This window comes from Salmo salar, chromosome 09 (assembly GCF_965601325.2).
Source record: "Salmo salar chromosome 09, fSalSal1, whole genome shotgun sequence".
Lineage (NCBI taxonomy): Eukaryota > Metazoa > Chordata > Actinopteri > Salmoniformes > Salmonidae > Salmo > Salmo salar.
In genome coordinates, this window is record NC_138299.1 from 90073294 (window position 1) to 90094313 (window position 21020).

At 42.9% G+C, this 21020-nt stretch overlaps 1 protein-coding gene across 2 annotated transcripts in view; it reads left to right on the forward strand.

Annotated features, from left to right (window-relative positions):
• The first annotated feature begins 617 nt into the window (after positions 1-617).
• Positions 618-21020, forward strand: part of LOC106612123 (glutamate receptor 1-like) — a 344456-nt gene continuing 324053 nt past the window's right edge. For both annotated transcript variants that reach the window (XM_045724994.2, XM_082956056.1), the window contains exons 1-2: positions 618-918; positions 1188-1322. In XM_045724994.2, coding sequence (XP_045580950.2) covers positions 837-918; positions 1188-1322 — 217 coding nt within the window. In that variant the 5' untranslated portion in view covers positions 618-836. The remainder of the gene's footprint in view (positions 919-1187; positions 1323-21020) is intronic.

Sequence of the window (21020 nt, forward strand, 5' to 3'; positions counted from 1 at the left end):
AACAGAGCTCAATTTGGCCTCTGCATGCCTACAGAGGCTCCACAAGTACGTCACACCATCCATTTGGCGCCTACAACCACATTTTCGGTTCAAGCATAAATTGGCTTTTAGAGGTATGTGCCAATGCATAAACAGTGCAATTACGCAAAGGTTATTTATTTATTTTTTATTTAACCTTTATTTAACTAGGCAAGTCAGTTAACAACACATTCTTATTTACAATGACTGCCTACGCGGGCCAAATCCTAACCTGGACGATGCTGGGCCAATTGTGCGCCTGGAATCGAACCAGGGTCTGTAGTGACGCCTCTAGCACTGAGATGCAGTGTCTTAGACCACTGCGTAACATTCCCCCATAGATGCATTTCAGTATATTACAATGTAGAATGATGCCAAATTCAGATGTAAGAAAACGTTATACACTAATAAAATACTAGATGAACAAAGGAACCATAGCAGTTATGACTGTTTGAATCCAATTACAAGTGTATAAAACAAAATAAAAACAGAGCCACGAGACCCCCCTCGTGCGCGTCTCCTGAGAGGATGCTGGGTGCATTCGGTAGGTAGGGGCTCGAGCTGAAGCCACGGTTCCGTATCATTGCAGTCGAAGACACGCAGGCGTCAGCAGCTTGCGAGAGAAAGAGCGGGAGGAGAGGAGACAGAAGATAGTGACTGCAGTTGCACGTTCCCTCTCGACATTGGATCTATGTTGTTGTAAGAGCATATGTAACTGGGTAGAAAGGAGTGGGGTAGAGGAGGTATACACTAACACACCAAGGAAAGACCTATGCTTGGATTTTGCCTCTTTTTTCTTCGCCAATGCAAAAGGAAATATGCAGCGAAGCTTCACCCTCCTGTACACCAGTTTTCTGGGGATGTGCTTGGGTTCAAGTTTTCCAAGTAACATCAATATAGGTAGGTGCAAAACCCATGCGTAAAATGAAGCCTGGCAGAATTATTGTATTTTTGTATTTATTTGTTGAGGTTACACATTTGGTTTCTTGGCATAGGCCGATTTGTATGGACAATGGCAAGTTAGTGAATATGCCTTTTCCGAGGCTATAAAGTTGAATTCAACATATTTTTCTGATAATAGAGTCCGGAAATATTGATCTGTTCTATGTTTGCGTTTTGTTTGCAGATAGGCGTTTTATAAATAACCGTTGAATATGTATCTTTCACAGGGGGACTATTCCCAACCGAATCTCACGAATATGATGTGTTTCGGTTCGCGCTCTCGCACCACCAGGATATCCCCAAACTGGTGCCGCAGGTGGATATGGTCAAGATGGGCAACAGCTTCTCCATGACATATGCTTGTAAGTCTTTTTCCCCCAGGGTCTCTGTCCTCCCCATTCCACCCATCCCTCCCAGTTATTTCTTAGTTCACCTCATGGGTTATTTATTCATACGATCAATCTGTTGTCCTCCCGCTCAATGAGACCACTGGCCAACACTTGTCCAGAAATGATTAGTCTGTGCTACGTGGAGGTATCTGGCATTGATATATGTAGTTATCATATATACAATTACAGCTGGTTATTCTGTCACTGTAAAGAATGTTCGAGAATGTGTGCTTTTTTGCATCCATCTGTATCGTTCTCTCTCGTAAGAAGCTGTGTGTGTGGGCGTGTGTGGCTCTCTATCTTATAAGAGCCAGTGTGTGTGCGTGTGTGAGCAAGAGAGAGACCTCAGTGCAATGAACACATTTTTCTGACAAATCTACCATGTAGGTTACAGACAATATAACAAAGTGGTTATATACTTTATGTAACAAATATTGACGCTGATCAAGCAACTCCCCTTTCCCACCGACATTCAGAGAAGCCTGTTCCCGCAAAGCCCTGTTCCTAATTACAGATGGATTTGTATTCATTTAGCTTCAGCTGGCACCAGCTACTCAGGTTAGCTTTCTCATTACAGTAACCTAGCCTACAACACCATACCGCTCAAATGGCCCCAACCGCCGTGACTCACTCAACTTCAGAAGGTGGGCTCGTTTCAGGAACACGTCTAATAGGGTTCTAATTACCGGAACACTGTAGGAGAAATATTACATAGTAGACCTTCAATTTGTTCACCCTTGGACATCATTATCTTCATGGATGAGCTCACTTACATGGGGGCGAGCGTGTAAGGTGACACTCAGGCACGTAGGAAAGAGGATTTATACTTTATTGTAAAGCACTGTGGATCAATGCTGGTCACCGGTCAAAGCAGCTAAGTTACTCTCGTGTAAGTACATCAACCACCGAATTGTCATCGCACAGCCTGTCTGCTCTGATGATGCCCAAATCAAATCATGTTTAATCGTTTTAGCAGCACTGTCACAATCACCTTCCCTTAGCAGATACAGACACTGAAGCGGCTTTGTAACATGTTTTAAAGACCAAGGTGATATGGTATCCCAATCATTCCCCCGTCTGCTGAAAAGCAAGAAAAAAACATTATAAAATGAAAAATAACTTAATTTCTGGAGTTATGTATGTGTATTTTTGTGTGTTCCAACCTTCACTTTTGGGATTTTAATCACCAAGGTGCCCTTGAGTTGTTATGTATTTAAGTTGGTACATCTAAAGGTAGGCCATGTCCCAGGTGCTCCATGTTGGACACTGTGCATCAGGCCGATGCAGCTGGGTGCTGGCTTCAGATGAACCATACACAATACATTCTCCTCCCTGACAACTCTCTCTTTCCACACTAGTCTCCTCAGGACTGCTTGAAGTGCGACATTCAATTTCACTGGCAGAGTCTTCAGACATTGATAACCGTGTTGTTTCTGTGTTTTTTTTTCCTACTCTGAGACAAGACTTGAATTTAAAGGCAGTTTTTATTCTGTTCACATACTTGTCATGCTTTTCCTCTGATCTCTGCCTCGGCTCTGAAGAGACGCAGTTCTGTTTTGAAAAAAACTGAACGAAAAGGTAATCAGCAAAAATGGAAACCGTGGATGTATTTTAAGTCAGATGATTTCTAATGCAATAGGACTGTAACACATGATATCTAATGCAATAGGACTGTAACACATGATATCTAATGCAATAGGACTGTAACACATGATATCTAATGCAATAGGACTGTAACACATGATATCTAATGCAATAGGACTGTAACACATGATATCTAATGCAATAGGACTGTAACACATAATATCTAATGCAATAGGACTGTAACACATAATATCTAATGCAATAGGACTGTAACACATGATATCTAATTCAATAGGACTGTAAACATGATATCTAATGCAATAGGACTGTAATTTAAATGTTTTATTTATTTTATTTAACCCTTATTTTACCAGGTAAGTTGACTGAGAACACATTCTCATTTACAGCAATGACCTGGGGAATAGTTACAGGGGAGAGGAGGGGGAGGAAAGAGCCAATAGTAAGCTGAGGATGATTAGATGGCCGTGATGGTATGAGGGCCAGATTGGGAATTTAGCCAGAACACATTGGGATCTTTAGTGATCACAGAGAGTCAGGACACCCGTTTAATGTCCAATCCAAACGACACAGCACCCTACACAGGGCAATGTCCCCAATCCCTGCCCTGGGGCATTGGGATATTTTTTTAGAGCAGAGGAAAGGGTGCCCCCTACTGGCCCTCCAACACCACTTCCAGCAACATCTGGTCTCCCATCCCACTTCTGGTCCCCACAAGAATAGTTAAACACGTCCGGCATGAGGGAGAAGAATCAGCATGTTTATCAGAACAGTCATTGTAACCATTACACAACAATGTTATGTAGGAATGTCAATTACACCTGTCATAATGGCTCACTAACCTTTAATGTAGCCTACATCATAGCTGACGCAGCTGGAGATTAGGGGAGTATATTTTCCCTAGGCTAACACAAAAGGAACTTTCATGAGGAATTCCTATTCAAACTAGAGCCAGAAATGTGAAATATTGATGCTCTCTGTCATTTATGCCCCAAGGTTTTTTTTGTATGTCACATTTCAACCCATCAGATCTGTGTCACAAACCAGGTTTCCATTCTACCATTTTATGCAAGTAAAGTACATGTTGGATAAAAAATGTCATGACAGGCCTGATGGAAACGTTCTAAATATCGACAATGCAAAATACGTTAGACAAGGTGGGATCTTTTTGTGTCGTTAAAATGAATTATGTGAGAAATGTTGGTAGAATCGCTTTTATGTGCAAATATTCATATCATAACCATAATATCAAAAGGAGGGCTTCTTAAAGAAAAACTAACAGGTCTGTGAGAGCCGGAATTGTTACTGGTTGGTAGGTGATCAAATACTTATGTCATGCAATAAAATGCAAATTAATTACTTAAAAATCATACAATGTGATTTTCTGGATTTTTGTTTTAGATTCCGTCTCTCACAGTTGAAGTGTACCTATGATAAAAAATGACAGACCTCTACATGCTTTGTAAGTAGGAAAACCTGCAAAATCGGCAGTGTATCAAATACTTGTTCTCCCCACTGTATGTGTTACGTGTGCTCCCTCTCCGGCCTCTAGGTCATCAGGCTGCTGATTATTACACACACCTGTCACCATCGCTACGCGCACCTACGCATCATTAGACTCACCTGGACTCCATCACTTCCCTGATTACCTTCCCTATATATGTCATTTCCCTTTGGTTCCTTCCCCAGGCGTCATTGTTTCAGTTTCATGTCTGTGCGTTGTTCGTGTTTCTTGGTTTGCGTTATGTTTTCATTTATTTATTAAATGATTCACTCCCTGAACTTGCTTCCCGACTCCCAGCGCACACGTTACAATATGGAAATATCTCCTTTATTCAAAATTATAGCCAACTAATTTCAGCATTACAGCAAAAATGGAGGAGGCAAGTGGAAAGGGGAGAAGGTAAGGAACTTGTCTGTCGGCCCTGCATTAAAGACCAAAATTGGTTAAAGAAAATTGTGATGAATAAAAAAGTGTACCAGTTTCATTTATTAAGGACCAAACATTGACAGCTGTGCCATACAGGTGGCAAAATAGTTGGGAAGAGATTTTCGATGTACCGATTCCATGGCATATGGTTTATGAACTGATACACAAAACGATGTCGGATTCAAAACGTAGTTTTTCAGCTTCAATTATTATATAAATTTCTTTCAACCAATAGAATGTTATATACAGTGCCTTCGAAAAGTATTCAGACCCCTTGACTTTTTCAGTTTCTTATGTTACAGCCTTATTCTAAAATGGATTAACCTCTCTTGGGGAGGTGGGACGCTACAAATATTTTACACCATTTTAAAGATACACGTCTCCTTAATGTAACCACATTGTCCGATTTCAAAAAGGCTTTATGGCGAAAGCATAAAATTAGATTATGTTAGGACAGTTCCAACACAAGAAAAACCACACAGCCATTTTCCGTCACAAAAACCAGAAAACCAGCTAAAATTATGCACTAACCTTTGACGATCTTCATCAGATGACACTCCTAGGACATCATGTTACACAATACATGCATTTTTTGTTCGATCAAGTTGATATTTATATCCAAAAACAGCCTTTTACATTGGCGCGTGATGTTCAGAAAATATTTTGCCTCCAATACTGCCAGTGAATCAGCACTACAATTTACAAAAATACTCATCATAAATGTTGATAAAATATTAAACTGTTATTCAAAGAATTATAGATGAACATCTCCTTTATGCTGTGACAGATTTCAAAAAAGCTTCACGGGGAATGCACACTTTGCAATAATCTGAGTACTGCGCTCAGAAAAAGACATCAAGCAATACAGATACCCGCCATTTTGGAGTCATCTAAAATCATAAATAGCATTAGAAATATTCACTTACCTTTGATGATCTTCATCAGAAGGCACTTCCAGAAATCCCAGGTCCACAATAAATGTTGTTTTGTTCGATAAAGTCCATAATTTATGTCCAAATAGCTCCTTGTTGTTTGCGCGTTCAGTAAGCTACTCCAAGTGTAGGAAGCGCGGCCAAAATGTCACGATGAAAAGTCTAAAGAAGTTCTATTTACGTTCGTTCAAACATGACAAACGTTGTATAGCATCAATCTTTAGGGCCTTTTTAACTTAGAACTTCAATAATATTCCAACCGGACGATTCCAATGTCTTGAAAAACATTTTGGAACACAGCTACCCCTCACGTGAATGCGTGCCAATGAACTCATGTGCTTTCCTGAGTCAACAACTTCCAACTTCCTTTGTTGGCTCTCTGTAGCTCAGTTGGTAGAGCATGGTGTTTGCAACACCAGGGTTGTGGGTTCGATTCCCACGGGGGGCCAGCACAGAAAAAAAATGTATGAAATTGTATGAAATGTATGCATTCACTACTGTAAGTCGCTCTGGATAAGAGCGTCTGCTAAATGACTAAAATGTAAATGTAAATGTTCACCATAGACGCCTCAAATAACTTTCTAAAGACTGTTGACATCTAGTGGAAGCCTTAGGAAGTGCAAAATGAACCCTAAGTCACTGTGAAAAAACTACAGCCTCAGATCCTCCACTTCCTGGTTGTATTTTTTCTCAGGTTTTTGCCTGCCATATGAGTTCTGTTATACTCACAGACATCATTCAAACAGTTTTAGAAACTTCAGAGTGTTTTCTATCCAAATCTACTAATAATATGCATATTCTAGTTCCTGGGCCCGAGTAGTAGGCCGTTTAATTTGGGTACGTTTTTCATCCGGCCGTGAAAATACTGCCCCCTACCCAAGAGAGGTTAAATAAAAAAAATCTTCAGCAATCTACACACAATACCCCATAATGACAAAGCGAAAACAGGTTTTTTGAATTTTTTGCAAAAAACAGAAATACCTTATTTACGTAAGTATTCAGAACCTTTGCTCAGGTGCATCCTTTTTCCATTTATCATCCTTGAGATGTTTCTACAACTTGTTTGGAGTCCACCTGTCATAAATGAATGTCACGTCCTGGCCAGTATAAGGGTTAATTGGTATTGTAGTTTGGTCAGGACGTGGCAGAGGGTATTCGTTTTATGGTATTCGGGGTGGTGTGTTTGTTGTAGGGGATTTGATTTGTGTATTTCCGGGGTTTTTGGGCACTGTTCCTTGTTATGTATGTCTATGATTGATCTAGCTGTTGTATATCTATGTGTGGTCAATTGGGGTTGGGACTCTCAATTGAAGGCAGGTGTTGTCATTTGCCTTTGATTGAGAGTCCCATATATTAGGGTGTGTTTGTATGTGTCTTTTGTGGGAGATTGTTGTGTGCACTGCGTTTGTTTGAGCCTGCCACACTGGTGCCGTTGTGAGTATTGTTTATTGTTTTGTTTTTCTTCAAGTGGATACCTTACCTGTTTTATCAGGAATAAACATGAGTGTCCACAATCCCGCTGCATTTTGGTCCTCCTTTCCTCAACACAACGAAAACCGTGACAATGAAATTGATTGGACATGATTTGGAAAGGCACACACCTGTCTATATAAGGTCCCACATTTGACAGTGCATGTCAGAGCAAAAACCAAGCCATGAGGTTGAAGGAATTATCCGTAAAGCTCAGAGACAGGATTGTGTCGAGGCACAGATCTGCGGAAGGGTACCAAAAAGATTCTGCAGCATTGAAGGTCCCCAAAAACACAGTGGCCTCCATCATTCTTAAATGGAAGAAGTTTGGAATCACCAGACTCGGCCGGGCTTAGCATTCGGGGGAGAAGGGCCTTGGTCAGTGAGTTGACCAAGAACTCGATGGTCACTCTGACAGAACTCTAGAGTTCCTCTGTGGAGATGAGAGAACCTTCCAAAAGGACAACCATCTCTGCAGCACTCCACCAGTCAGGCCTTTATGGTAGAGTTTCCAGACAGAAGCCACTCCTCTGTAAAAGGCACATGACAGCCCGCTTGGAGTTTGCCAAAACGCACATAAGGACTCTCAGACCATGAGAAATAACATTCTCTGGTCTGTGGAAACCAAGATTGAACTCTTTGGCCTGAATGCCAAATTTCACGTCTGGAGGAAACCTGGCACTATCCCTACGGTGAAGCATGGTGGTGGCAGCATTATGCTGTGGGAATGTTTTTCAGCGGCAGGGACTGGGAGACTAGTCAGGATCGGGGGCAAAGATAAACGGAGCAAAGTACAGAGAGATCCTTGATGAAAACCTGCTCCAGAGCGCTCAGGACCTCAGACTCGTGGTGAAGGTTCACCTTTCAACAGGACAATGACCCTAAGCACACAGCCAAGACAACACAGGAGCGGCTTCGGGACAAGTCTCCGAATGTCCTTGAGTGACGCAGCCAGAGCCCGGACTTGAACCGGATCAAACATCTCTGGAGAGACCTGAAAATAGCTGTGCAGCAACTCTTCCCATCCAACCTAACAGAGCTTGACAGGATCTACAGAGAAGAATGGGAGAAACTGCCCAAATACAAATACAAGCTTGTAGCTTCATACCCAAGAAGTCTTGATGCTGTAATCACTGCCAAAGATGCTGCAACAAAGTACTGAGTAAAAGATCTGAATACTTATGTAAATGTGATATTTCAGTTTGATATTTTTTATACATTTTTGCTTCGTCATTATGGGGTGTTGTGTGTAGATTGATGAGGCATTTTAGAATAAGGCTGTAACGTTATAAAATGTGGAAAAAGTCAAGGGGTCTGAATACTTTTAAAAGGCACTGTATAAGGGAGATACAACCATCCCAGCTTTGTAGATTTTGCTGCAAAGAGACAACATCTTTAGATCACTTGTTTTGGTACTGCCCATACGTAGCTTGTTTTTGCTTGCAGGTTCAGGAATGGCGACAGAATTACAACATTTACCTGGAACTAACTCTGCAGATAGCACTGCTGGGTGATTTGAAAAGGTATAGTCAAGCAATCAATAATATAATAATACTCTTGGCAAAACATTTTAGTTTACTCAAATTAGGTGAGGGATTGGAAAGGTTAGGGGAAATAATAAAGAAGGAAAATATATAAAAAATATATATTTACCAAAATATATACGGGGGATTGGATATGATGCAGACAATTCCACTATCTATCTGATCTACCCCCTAAAAAAACACTAATGCAGGTCTGAGACAAGGCCACATGTATTTCTAAACCATTTCTTGTGCTGAACAACCCTTGAGCTGAGCTGGGTATTGGCAGCCGCTGTGATGACAACACATTGCCAGATTGTGGTGAGTGAACAGTGATCCCGCTCCTCTCCGTCCCTAACACGAAGGAACAGATCAGATCCTGTCAGCTGAGACAGCCACGGCTTCCATGTGACACGCATCAGGTAGCCTATTGGTTAGAGCGTTGAGCCAGTGACTGAAAGGTCGGTGGTTCCAATCTCCGAGCTGGTTTGGTGAAAAATCTGTTGACTCACCCTTGAGCACTTAACCCTAATTGCTCCTGTAAGTCGAGTGTCTGCTAAATGACTATGTAAATAACAGGCACAACAGACGGAAGACGTGATGTACGTACGACAGAGATGACAGGGACACCATTTCTCTCTTTGTTTCAGAATGTGCTTCAAGAGGATGTGGAAAAGGTTAACATTACATTACATTTTGGAATCTGGACTTCATGATGATCTGCTTAGTGTGTGTATGAATGAAAGTTAATCCGTGTCTGTGTGTGTGTGCGTGTGTGTCCGGGTGTGTGCATTTGTGCATCCGGGTGTGTATGTGTGTGTGTGCTTGCGTGCATGTGTCTGTGCGTGCATTTGTGCATCTGTATGTATGTGTGTGCGTGAATAAGCCTGGGAAGTTGCGGACTATGACGGTCAGAGGCAGTAGGAGGCTGAATGGCTCCTTGTGTCTGTGGATGAATGGAGCTCCTCCGGATGAGGGAGGTACTCATCAGTGTGGCTGAGGCCTGCATGCCTTGCACTCCAAATGACACCCTATTCCCTATTTAGTGCACTACTTTTGACCAGGACTCATAGGGTTTATATAGGGAATAGGGTGCCATGTGTGTAACGGTAGGGGATGTAACGGTTGGGGATGTAACGGTTGGGGATGTAACGGTAGGGGATGTAACGGTTGGGGATGTAACGGTAGGGGGTGTAGCGGTAGGGGATGTAACGGTTGGGGATGTAACGGTAGGGGATGTAACGGTAGGGGATGTAACGCTGGGGGTGTAACGGTTGGGGGTGTAACGGTTGTGGGTGTAACGGTTGGGGGTGTAATGGTAGGGGGTGTAACGGTTGGGGGTGTAACGGTTGGGGATGTAACGGTAGGGGATGTAACGGTTGGGGATGTAACGGTTGGGGATGTAACGGTAGGGGATGTAACGGTTGGATGTAACGGTTGGGGATGTAACGGTTGGGGATGTAACGGTTGGGGATGTAACGGTTGGGGATGTAACGGTAGGGGATGTAACGGTTGGGGATGTAACAGTTGGGGATGTAACGCTGGGGGTGGAACGGTTGGGGGTGTAACGGTTGGGGGTGTAACGGTTGGGGATGTAACGGTAGGGGGTGTAACGGTTGGGGATGTAACGGTAGGGGATGTAACGGTTGGGGATGTAACGGTTGGGGATGTAACGGTAGGGGATGTAACGGTTGGGGATGTAACGGTTGGGGATGTAACGGTAGGGGATGTAACGGTTGGGGATGTAACGGTTGGGGATGTAACGGTTGGGGATGTAACAGTTGGGATGTAACGGTTGTGGATGTAACGGTTGCGGATGTAACGGTTGGGGATGTAACGGTTGCGGATGTAACGGTTGGGGATGTCATCGGCAGTGTGTGTGTGTGCACGCTCTGTGTGTGTTTGTGTGTGTGTGTGTGTGTGTGTGTGTGCGTTTGTTCATCTTTGTGTTATTTGTGGGTGTATGTTTCCATGTGTTTGTGTGTGTAGCCTATGTGTTCATAAAAAGATCTAGCTTGACTGTCTCTCTATATGTTTCCATGTTTAAATATAACTGCAGTGGAATGGATACCTTGAGCCAAACAGAGAGTACTAGTCAGTCTTCCCCTTGGTTAGCGTTGACATCACCATAATCTGTTATTGACTGGCTTTAGAACAGGGACGGAGCGGAGGCATAAATACCTGATTTTGTGTCAAATCTCCTGCAGGCATTAAGTTCTAACTCCAGTGTGGTGCTAAGTAAATATGTTGGTGAGGTGTTGCTTTAACGTTGGTTACCTGGTGAAGAGATATCGTATCCATATGGAGGGCTGCCTATTTAAACAAACAAAATTCAATTTTATGATAAAATTAAATATTTGTATTAAGAATTGTTAGCTATGTACAACAAAACCAACCTTCACAATTAAACTATATGAATAAAATAACAATTCCTTCGTACATTTTTTTAAATACAAAATAAGCCTCTGTATGTTTTTCGGGTATCCTTCTTAGTGACCACAAAAAGATACAAAAATAAATAGTATTAGTAATATGATTACTACAGTGATCTATTCTAGTAATGTTATTTCAATGACTGACCAAACCAACCAGTTCTAGCATCACCAGTTCTAGCATCACTATTATCCCTAATTGGATTCATAGCTAAGCAGATTAATGTTGTCACTATAATCTTCTGCTGCAGTATTTCTCTTCTGAGGGCCTTTAATGGAAGTGTGTGTGTGTGTGTGTGTGTGTGTGTGTGTGTGTGTGTGTGTGTGTGTGTGTGTGTGTGTGTGTGTGTGTGTGTGTGTGTGTGTGTGTGTGTGTGTGTGTGTGTATGAGAGCCCTAAGCCAGGTCTGATCACACAAAGACATCCACATCAATAAGAGGATAGAAAAGTACAGTACTGTAGCCTGGTCTAGAGGACCAACAGGAATTACTACTACAGTACTATAGCCTGGTCTAGAGGACCAACAGGAATTACTACTACAGTACTGTAGCCTGGTCTAGAGGACCAACAGGAATTACTACTACAGTACTGTAGCCTGGTCTAGAGGACCAACAGGAATTACTACTACAGTACTGTAGCCTGGTCTAGAGGACCAACAGGAATTACTACTACAGTACTGTAGCCTGGTCTAGAGGACCAACAGGAATTACTACTACAGTACTATAGCCTGGTCTAGAGGACCAACAGGAATTACTACTACAGTACTATAGCCTGGTCTAGAGGACCAACAGGAATTACTACTACAGTACTATAGCCTGGTCTGGAGGACCAACAGGAATTACTACTACAGTACTGTAGCCTGGTCTAGAGGACCAACAGGAATTACTACTACCTTACTATAGCCTGGTCTAGAGGACCAACAGGAATTACTACTACAGTACTGTAGCCTGGTCTAGCAGACCAACAGGAATTACTACTACAGTACTGTAGCCTGGTCTAGAGGACCAACAGGAATTACTACTACAGTACTATAGCCTGGTCTGGAGGACCAACAGGAATTACTACTACAGTACTGTAGCCTGGTCTAGAGGACCAACAGGAATTTACTACTACAGTACTGTAGCCTGGTCTAGAGGACCAACAGGAATTACTACTACTGTACTATAGCCTGGTCTAGAGGACCAACAGGAATTACTACTACAGTACTGTAGCCTGGTCTAGAGGACCAACAGGAATTACTACTACAGTACTGTAGCCTGGTCTAGAGGACCAACAGGAATTACTACTACAGTACTGTAGCCTGGTCTGGAGGACCAACAGGAATTACTACTACAGTACTATAGCCTGGTCTAGAGGACCAACAGGAATTACTACTACAGTACTGTAGCCTGGTCTAGAGGACCAACAGGAATTACTACTACAGTACTATAGCCTGGTCTAGAGGACCAACAGGAATTACTACTACAGTACTATAGCCTGGTCTAGAGGACCAACAGGAATTACTACTACAGTACTATAGCCTGGTCTGGAGGACCAACAGGAATTACTACTACAGTACTGTATTCTGGTCTAGAGGACCAACAGGAATTACTACTACAGTACTATAGCCTGCTCTGGAGGACCAACAGGAATTACTACTACAGTACTATAGCCTGGTCTGGAGGACCAACAGGAATTACTACTACAGTACTATAGCCTGGTCTGGAGGACCAACAGGAATTACTACTACAGTACTATAGCCTGGTCTAGAGGACCAACAGGAATTACTACTACAGTACTATAGCCTGGTCTGGAGGACCAACAGGAATTACTACTACAGTACTATAGCCTGGTCTAGAGGACCAACAGGAATTACTACTACAGTACTATAGCCTGGTCTAGAGGACCAACAGGAATTACTACTACAGTACTATAGCCTGGTCTAGAGGACAACAGGAATTACTACTACAGTACTATAGCCTGGTCTGGAGGACCAACAGGAATTACTACTACAGTACTATAGCCTGGTCTGGAGGACCAACAGGAATTACTACTACAGTACTATAGCCTGGTCTGGAGGACCAACAGGAATTACTACTACAGTACTATAGCCTGGTCTAGAGGACCAACAGGAATTACTCCTACAGTACTATAGCCTGGTCTAGAGGACCAACAGGAATTACTACTACAGTACTGTAGCCTGGTCTAGAGGACCAACAGGAATTACTACTACAGTACTATAGCCTGGTCTAGAGGACCAACAGGAATTACTACTACAGTACTGTAGCCTGGTCTGAAAGACCAACAGGAATTACTACTACAGTACTGTAGCCTGGTCTGAAAGACCAACAGGAATTACTACTACAGTACTGTAGCCTGGTCTAGAGGACCAACAGGAATTGCTACTACAGTTCTATAGCCTGGTCTAGAGGACCAACAGGAATTACTACTACAGTACTATAGCCTGGTCTAGAGGACCAACAGGAATTACTACTACAGTACTGTAGCCTGGTCTAGAGGACCAACAGGAATTACTACTACAGTACTGTAGCCTGGTCTAGAGGACCAACAGGAATTACTACTACAGTACTGTAGCCTGGTCTAGAGGACCAACAGGAATTACTACTACAGTACTATAGCCTGGTCTAGAGGACCAACAGGAATTACTACTACAGTACTGTAGCCTGGCCTAGAGGACCAACAGGAATTACTACTACAGTACTGTAGCCTGGTCTAGAGGACCAACAGGAATTACTACTACCTTACTATAGCCTGGTCTAGAGGAGTGGTTCTCAAACCTCTCCAATTCAGGTCTACAGGAACATTGTGAAACGGCTGGGGGCAGTTTGAGAACACAGGAATTAATACTACAGTACTGAACTGTATGTGATGGAATGTTGGGTTGCTGGGAGATAACTGGGATAACAGACCAGAGGAATCGCTCAAGATCCACTGCAAAATTATACGTCTGTCCAGCTAAGCAAGATGTAAGGAGAGAACGCCATAACCGGCCACTAGGGGCAACGGTGAGCACTATTATCATTAAGCCCTTTAGTAAATTAGATTTGCTCACCTCCTGCATCCTCTGTCCTCTCTCGCCTGCTTTTGAAAAAGGTCAAAGTTAAAGGTGCAATATGCAGAAATCGTTCTGCCATTTCCTGGTTGCTATAATTCTCATAGTTTGCCTAATTTCAGTTTGTGTGACTAAACAAGCAGTCATTGATTAAAGAATTTAAACCGCTTTGAAATATCTTTCCCATAACCAAAAATAGTGTATTTTCAGTGCTTTGAAGCACTGAACTTTTGGTGTACAAAACCAAAAGTAAAAGATGCAAAAACGAAACTTCAGAATGGGAAGCATAGAAATAGAGCACATAGAATATAATTCACCACTTCTTAGACTTGCTGTCAATGAGAATCACAGATCCATAACTCCTACTTCCATGTGAATTTGCTCGGGTCGCCCAAAAAGTTACATATTGCAGCTTTAATTGAGGAGAGTCGGCGAGGAGAGTGAACGTGTATGTTTTTCTCCTCTGACAAAACAAAAGCTGATTCAAAGGGGGTGTGGTAGATTGCCAAACTCTTCTGCGGTATGATACATAGTATACTCGATGAAAGGAGGGGAAGACACTCTTACGTTTGTGTACTAATTAATTGGCCCGCGGAGAGAGGGTCACGTTTTTTTTTTTTTTTAACCCTAGCCCAAACCTTAACCCTTAACTTAACCATTCGGAATGAATGGCCAAATTTAACCTTTGAAATTTTACTTTGATGAACAAGTGTTTGGATGTCTGATTCTGAAGCCTAGAGAGACTCTCCTCTCCTCTTCTTCTGCAGTCTGATGCCTCGGCCTAGAGAGACTCTCCTCTCCTCTTCTTCTGCAGTGTGATGCCTCGGCTTAGAGAGACATTCCTCTCCTCTTCTTCTGCAGTCTGATGCCTCGGACTAGAGAGACTCTCCTCTCCTCTTCTTCTGCAGTCTGATGCCTCGGCCTAGAGAGACTCTCCTCTCCTCTTCTTCTGCAGTGTGATGCCTCGGCTTAGAGAGACATTCCTCTCCTCTTCTTCTGCAGTCTGATGCCTCGGACTAGAGAGACTCTCCTCTCCTCTTCTTCTGCAGTCTGATGCCTCGGCCTAGAGAGACACTCCTCTCCTCTTCTTCTGTAGTGTGGTGGTGATGTGTTTCATCCCTCTGGGTAGCTCTGGGAGTAGACGTGTAGAGAAAAAGAGAGAGAGTGTGTGTGTGTGTGTGTGTGGAGTTTAAGATTGAGAACAGAGAAACCGCTGCAGATTCTCCTCCATCACAGCTTACACGCTGCTTAGTCCTCATCCGTCTAATTGCATGATCACTGCTTAGTGGATTCACACACACACACACACACACACACGCACAATTACTGGAGACAGCGCTTCATCAGATGCGTTTAATGTATTATTCATTGCTCATCCAAAGCCATCACTCTATGGAGTTAGAGGCATAAATATGTATTAATAACCATGTGGAAGAAATAGAAGTGTGGGAGCTTTTGTGTTTAGAAATTCTCTTCTCAGGATTCATTGGGGAATGAAGGGAGATTCACAACGGGGAACTGGAAAAATAGAGAGTGAGACAGGTTTTGGTTTGTGTTACCTACACACCACCTCCACCACCACCACCACAACCACCCCACCAGGGTAGAACCGTGCCCTAGAATGGTGTGTCTCAGCTGGGATGTGGGATTGAGGTGAGAGGGGCTAAGGCACCGTGCCCCAGAATGGTGTGTCTCAGCTGGGCTGTGGGATTGAGGTGAGAGGGGTTAAGACTGGAGCTTAATGGCTCGATTCAATCTGTAGTGCAGAAGATCGCAATTGACATTCCCGGAGACTACACTCACAGTAAACGCTACATATTTAGCCAACGTAAGACCTTGGAACATGTCAACATTCACAAGGCTGCAGGGCCAGATGGATTACCAGGACGAGTACTCAGAGCATGCACTTATCAGCTGGCAAGTGTCTTCACTGAAGTTTTCAACCTGTCCCTGACCCAGTCTGTAATACCTATGCTTAAAGCAGATCACCATAGTCCTTGTGCCCAAGAATGCCAAGGTAACCTGTCTAAATGACTATCGCCCTGTAGCACTCATATATGTAGCCATGAAATGCTTTGAAAGTCTGGTCATGGCTCACATCAACACCATCATCCCAGACACCCTGGACCACTCCAATTCGCATACGCCCAACAGATCCACAGGTCGGTCACTGATGTTGGGCGATTAGGCCTGGCTCACAGTCTGTGTTCCAATTCCCCCCAAAGGCGTTTGATGGGGTTGAGGTCAGAGCTCTGTGCAGGCCAGTCAATTTCGTCCACACCGATCTTGACAAACCATTTCTGTATGGACCTCGCTTTCTACATGGGGGCATTGTCATGCTGAAACAGGAAAGGGCTGGTACTTCCTGTAAATAGCCAAGTTATTACCTCGTACCCCTGCACATCGACTCGGTACTGGTACTTCCTGTATATAGCCAAGTTATTACCTTGTACCCCTGCATATCAATTCAGTACTGCTACCCCGTGTATATAGCCAAGTTATTGCCTCGTACCCCTGTCCATCAACTCAGTACTGGTACCCCGTTTATATAGCCATGTTATTACCTCGTACCCCTGCCCATCAACTCAGTACTGGTACCCCGTGTATATAGCCATGTTATTACCTCGTAGCCCTGCCCATCGACTCAGTACTGGTACCCCGTTTATATAGCCAAGTTATTAACTCGTACCCCTGCACATCGATACAGTATTGGTATCCCGTGTATACAGCCAAGTTATTACCTTGTACCCCTGCACATCGACTCAGTACTGGTGTCCTGTGTATATAGCCAAGTTATTATCTCAAACCCCTGCACATCGACGCAGTACTGGTATCCCGTGTATATAGCCAAGTTATTACCTCGTACCCCTGCACATCGACTCAGTACTGGTATCCTGTGTATACAGCCAAGTTATTACCTCGTACCCCTGCACATCGACTCAGTACTGGTATCCTGTGACTTGATTTGATATGCAGGCTCAGTCAGAAAACCTTAAAATTTCAACCGCACTACAACGAAGAACTTCTGCGGTACGGATTGAATCGAGCCCTAAATTGCTATAACTAGGACCCTATAAAATCCTTGTTGCGGAAGGAATCATGGAATCCAGACATTATAACAGAATTCAACAATATTAAAATGTGTTGAACTTAGTAGGAAATCAATAAATGTATTGAAATTATTAGAGCACACCTTGCGAGCTGCTGCAGAATTATGGCACGTTATTAAATTGTCAGCCATTTTTACCATTAATGCTAGTTATTGCTAGTTTGACCAGCAGAGGGCATCTTTGAGAAGCATTTGATAGTCTTCAATATTGGCATAACTAGAGAATTGAAAACCTTTTTTGTAAGATCATAGTATATGGGATTGATTTTAAGAAATGTAGCTTAATTAATTTGATTAATATTGTGGTGTTTCTATTCCAAGAAAAATGAAAAACGAAACCCTCAGGGTTTCCGTTAGGATGGAACGGAAAATATGGCGCTGTACAATGTGATGGTCGGGATTAGGCTACAGTACTAAGAGCATAAGAGGATTGGAGGATTCTAAATGAATATCTAAGGGACATTTTTCTTTAGGGAAATCTGATCTGTAAGGGGCTTTTATATAATTCTAAATTAATAAATAATAATAATAATAATTGCTTTGTTTTAAAAATAACGATATATTGGAGATTATTTAGTTTTCACATAACGTAAAGTGAGCGAGGAAAAATTCCATTCTTGAACATGGGGTGAGACATTGTTACTAATTTGTAAATAAAGGCAGTTTGTTATTTATAATTATTTATTTCTGTTTTTATAGGGAGAGAAATCAAAAGCCTATCATCACCTCATGGGTCTCCCGGTCGCGGCCGGCACAGGTATTGATCCAGCATCTGTAGCAACGCAGTTTGCACTGTCATGCAGTGTCTTAGCCACTGTGCTACTCTGACGCTGTACAATGTGATCGATCAGGAGTAGGCTACAGTAAGATCAAAATAATCCTGACATTTCCACACCCTAATTGTAGTCTAAGTTTCTCTTAGAATAAAAACCTTAGTGTAACAACAGTTTTAGTACGTAATACTAACGAGTAGTAACAAAACAATATGTGTATTTTTTTGAGACACAGTAACGCCTTGGGACCCAAAAGCATAATCAGTGCTCTAACTCCCACTTGCGCTGATCTGGAGCAATGAAGTAGTGACGCAGGGTACTGTACTAAACCACAAATTACCTCTACGTCCCGCAGCATAATTGCAAAACTTTTAGTTGAGCAAGCACTGTATGCCTTCCTAACGTAGCAGGCGTAAAATAAACACCTGAGCGAGGTCCCCACATCCGCTTTTCAAGGGAAAAGGAAGCTAGGTTGAAGATACTGTATCCCTGTAACGCCCGTCATCGCAAGAAAACCAAGATGCAGCGGAGGTTGTGTGTTCATCTTGACATTTAATAAAAATGAACCACTACAAACAAAACACTTGATAGCAACGACAGCAAACAGTCCTGTCTGGTCCCAACTGAACAAAAACAGAAAACAATCCCCCACAAAACCCAAAGGAAAAACCTGCTCCTTATGTGTGACTCCCAATCAACAACAACGAACTTCAGCTGTGCCTGATTGGGAGTCACACACGGCCCAAAACAAAGAAATACAAACACATAGAAACAGAACATAGAACGCCCACCCAATGTAACACCCTGGCCTAACCAAAATAAAGAACAAAAAAAAACCTCTCTATGGCCAGGGCGTTACAATCCCTGAAAACTAGATGTTTCCAGTTTCTACCGACACCGCTGAATAGCTACAAAGTAGAAGATTGATATCATGATTATTTGCATCAGTCCAGTGACCCTTTGTTTTGCAAACTCTGCAATCACATGAGCGCTACAGAAACTTTGCTAACCAAACAAAGGCCACTGGCTGGTGGGCACTTAATTAAAAGGTAACTACACCCCAAAGTCTACATTTCTCAGATATTTCCCAGACCTTATAAAGTGGTCTCCTAATGAGGTTTAAGCATTGTTGTGGTCTCCTAATGAGGTTTAAGCATTGCTGTGGTCTCCTAATGAGGTTTAAGCATTGTTGTGGTCTCCTAATGAGGTTTAAGCATTGTTGTGGTCTCCTAATGATGTTTAAGCATTGTTGTGGTCTCCTAATGAGGTTTAATCATTGTTGTGGTCTCCTAATGAGGTTTAAGCATTGTTGTGGTCTCCTAATGAGGTTTAAGCATTGTTGTGGTCTCCTAATGAGGTTTAAGCATTATTGTGGACTTAGAACATTCCATTTCTTTGTTTTTCTATTAAAAATAGTGAGAAAATAGAATTTGGGTACAAATTGAATTAGGCAAATATGATAACAGATTTTTTAGGGCCCTATATAACAGATATAACCATGTGGCTTGTGTGAATCAGACTGTATTGTCAATTCAAAGCAGGGCTGTTAATTCAAACTCATTTTATGTCTTTTACCAAGGTCAGGGGTTAAAGTATTGTCTTTACGTCAAAAACTTTTGTCTAACACACACACACGCACACACTGTGAGTCATATCCCATTTTGTGTAACTCATTCTCTCACCCAGCCCCTCTGTTGAAGCCTGTTACTGTATATATGCTACGTCTCCCTGTGTTGTTTCACCAGCTAGCCAAGCATGCAATACATGGACAGTGATTGTCTGAACTGCTGTTATGACAGGGATCACTAAGTGTGTGTGTGTGTGTGTGTGTGTGTGTGTGTGTGTGTGTGAGTGCGTGTGCGTGCGTGTGTATACGCCTGTGTGTGTGAATACACATGTGTGTGTGTGTGTGTGTGTGTGTGTGTGTGTGTGTGTGTGTGTGTGTGTGTGTGTGTGGTGTGTATATGCCTGTGTGTGTTTTTGTGTTACGACGAGGACATGGATCACTTAGCTAAGAGCTCTGGGTCGCTCGTACCGAGCACTGCTGCTGTTACTGTTGCTACTGTTGTTACTAGTGTTAGGTTGAGATGAGTCTTGGGAGGCAGTGGATGTGTCTGAGTCTGTGTGAGTGGTATTGCAGTGCAGTAGAGGAAGGACGTACGTCGTGCAGGCAGCTGTCATGTTGTAGCATTACAGACAAGCAGTAGAGAGAGACTCCCTCCTCTCTCAATCTGGTACATCCCTGTCTGTCCCCTGTCTGTCCCTGTCTGTCTCTATGTTAATGAGACACACAGACAACAACATATTTAGCTGCCACTTTAGCAGTTCTTACTTTGACAGGTGTGTGTTTTTGATGTTGTTCTTTTGACTGTTTTTACTTTGATGTGTGCGCGTGTTTGTGCAAACACGTGCATGTTTAGCTGTGTACACACACCCAGAAGATGCTAAATGAATGTTCTGTCTTGACAAAACTACTGGTAGTGACAGAGAGACTGACGCCATACAACAACACTTACACACAGTACAATCCACAGTACAGACCACAGTACAGATCACAGTACAGACCACAGTACAGACCACAGTACAGACCACAGTACAGACCACAGTACAGACCACAGTACAGACCACAGTACAGACAGGGAGGGACAGGGAGGGAGAGACAGCAAGACAGAGAGGGAGGGAGAGACAGCCGTACAGGGAGAGAGGGAGAGATAGCAGGACAGGAAGAGAGGGAGAGACAGCAGGACAGGAAGAGAGGGAGAGACAGCAGGACAGGAAGAGAGGGAGAGACAGCAGGACAGGAAGAGAGGGAGAGACAACAGGACAGGGAGGGAGGGAGAGACAGCAG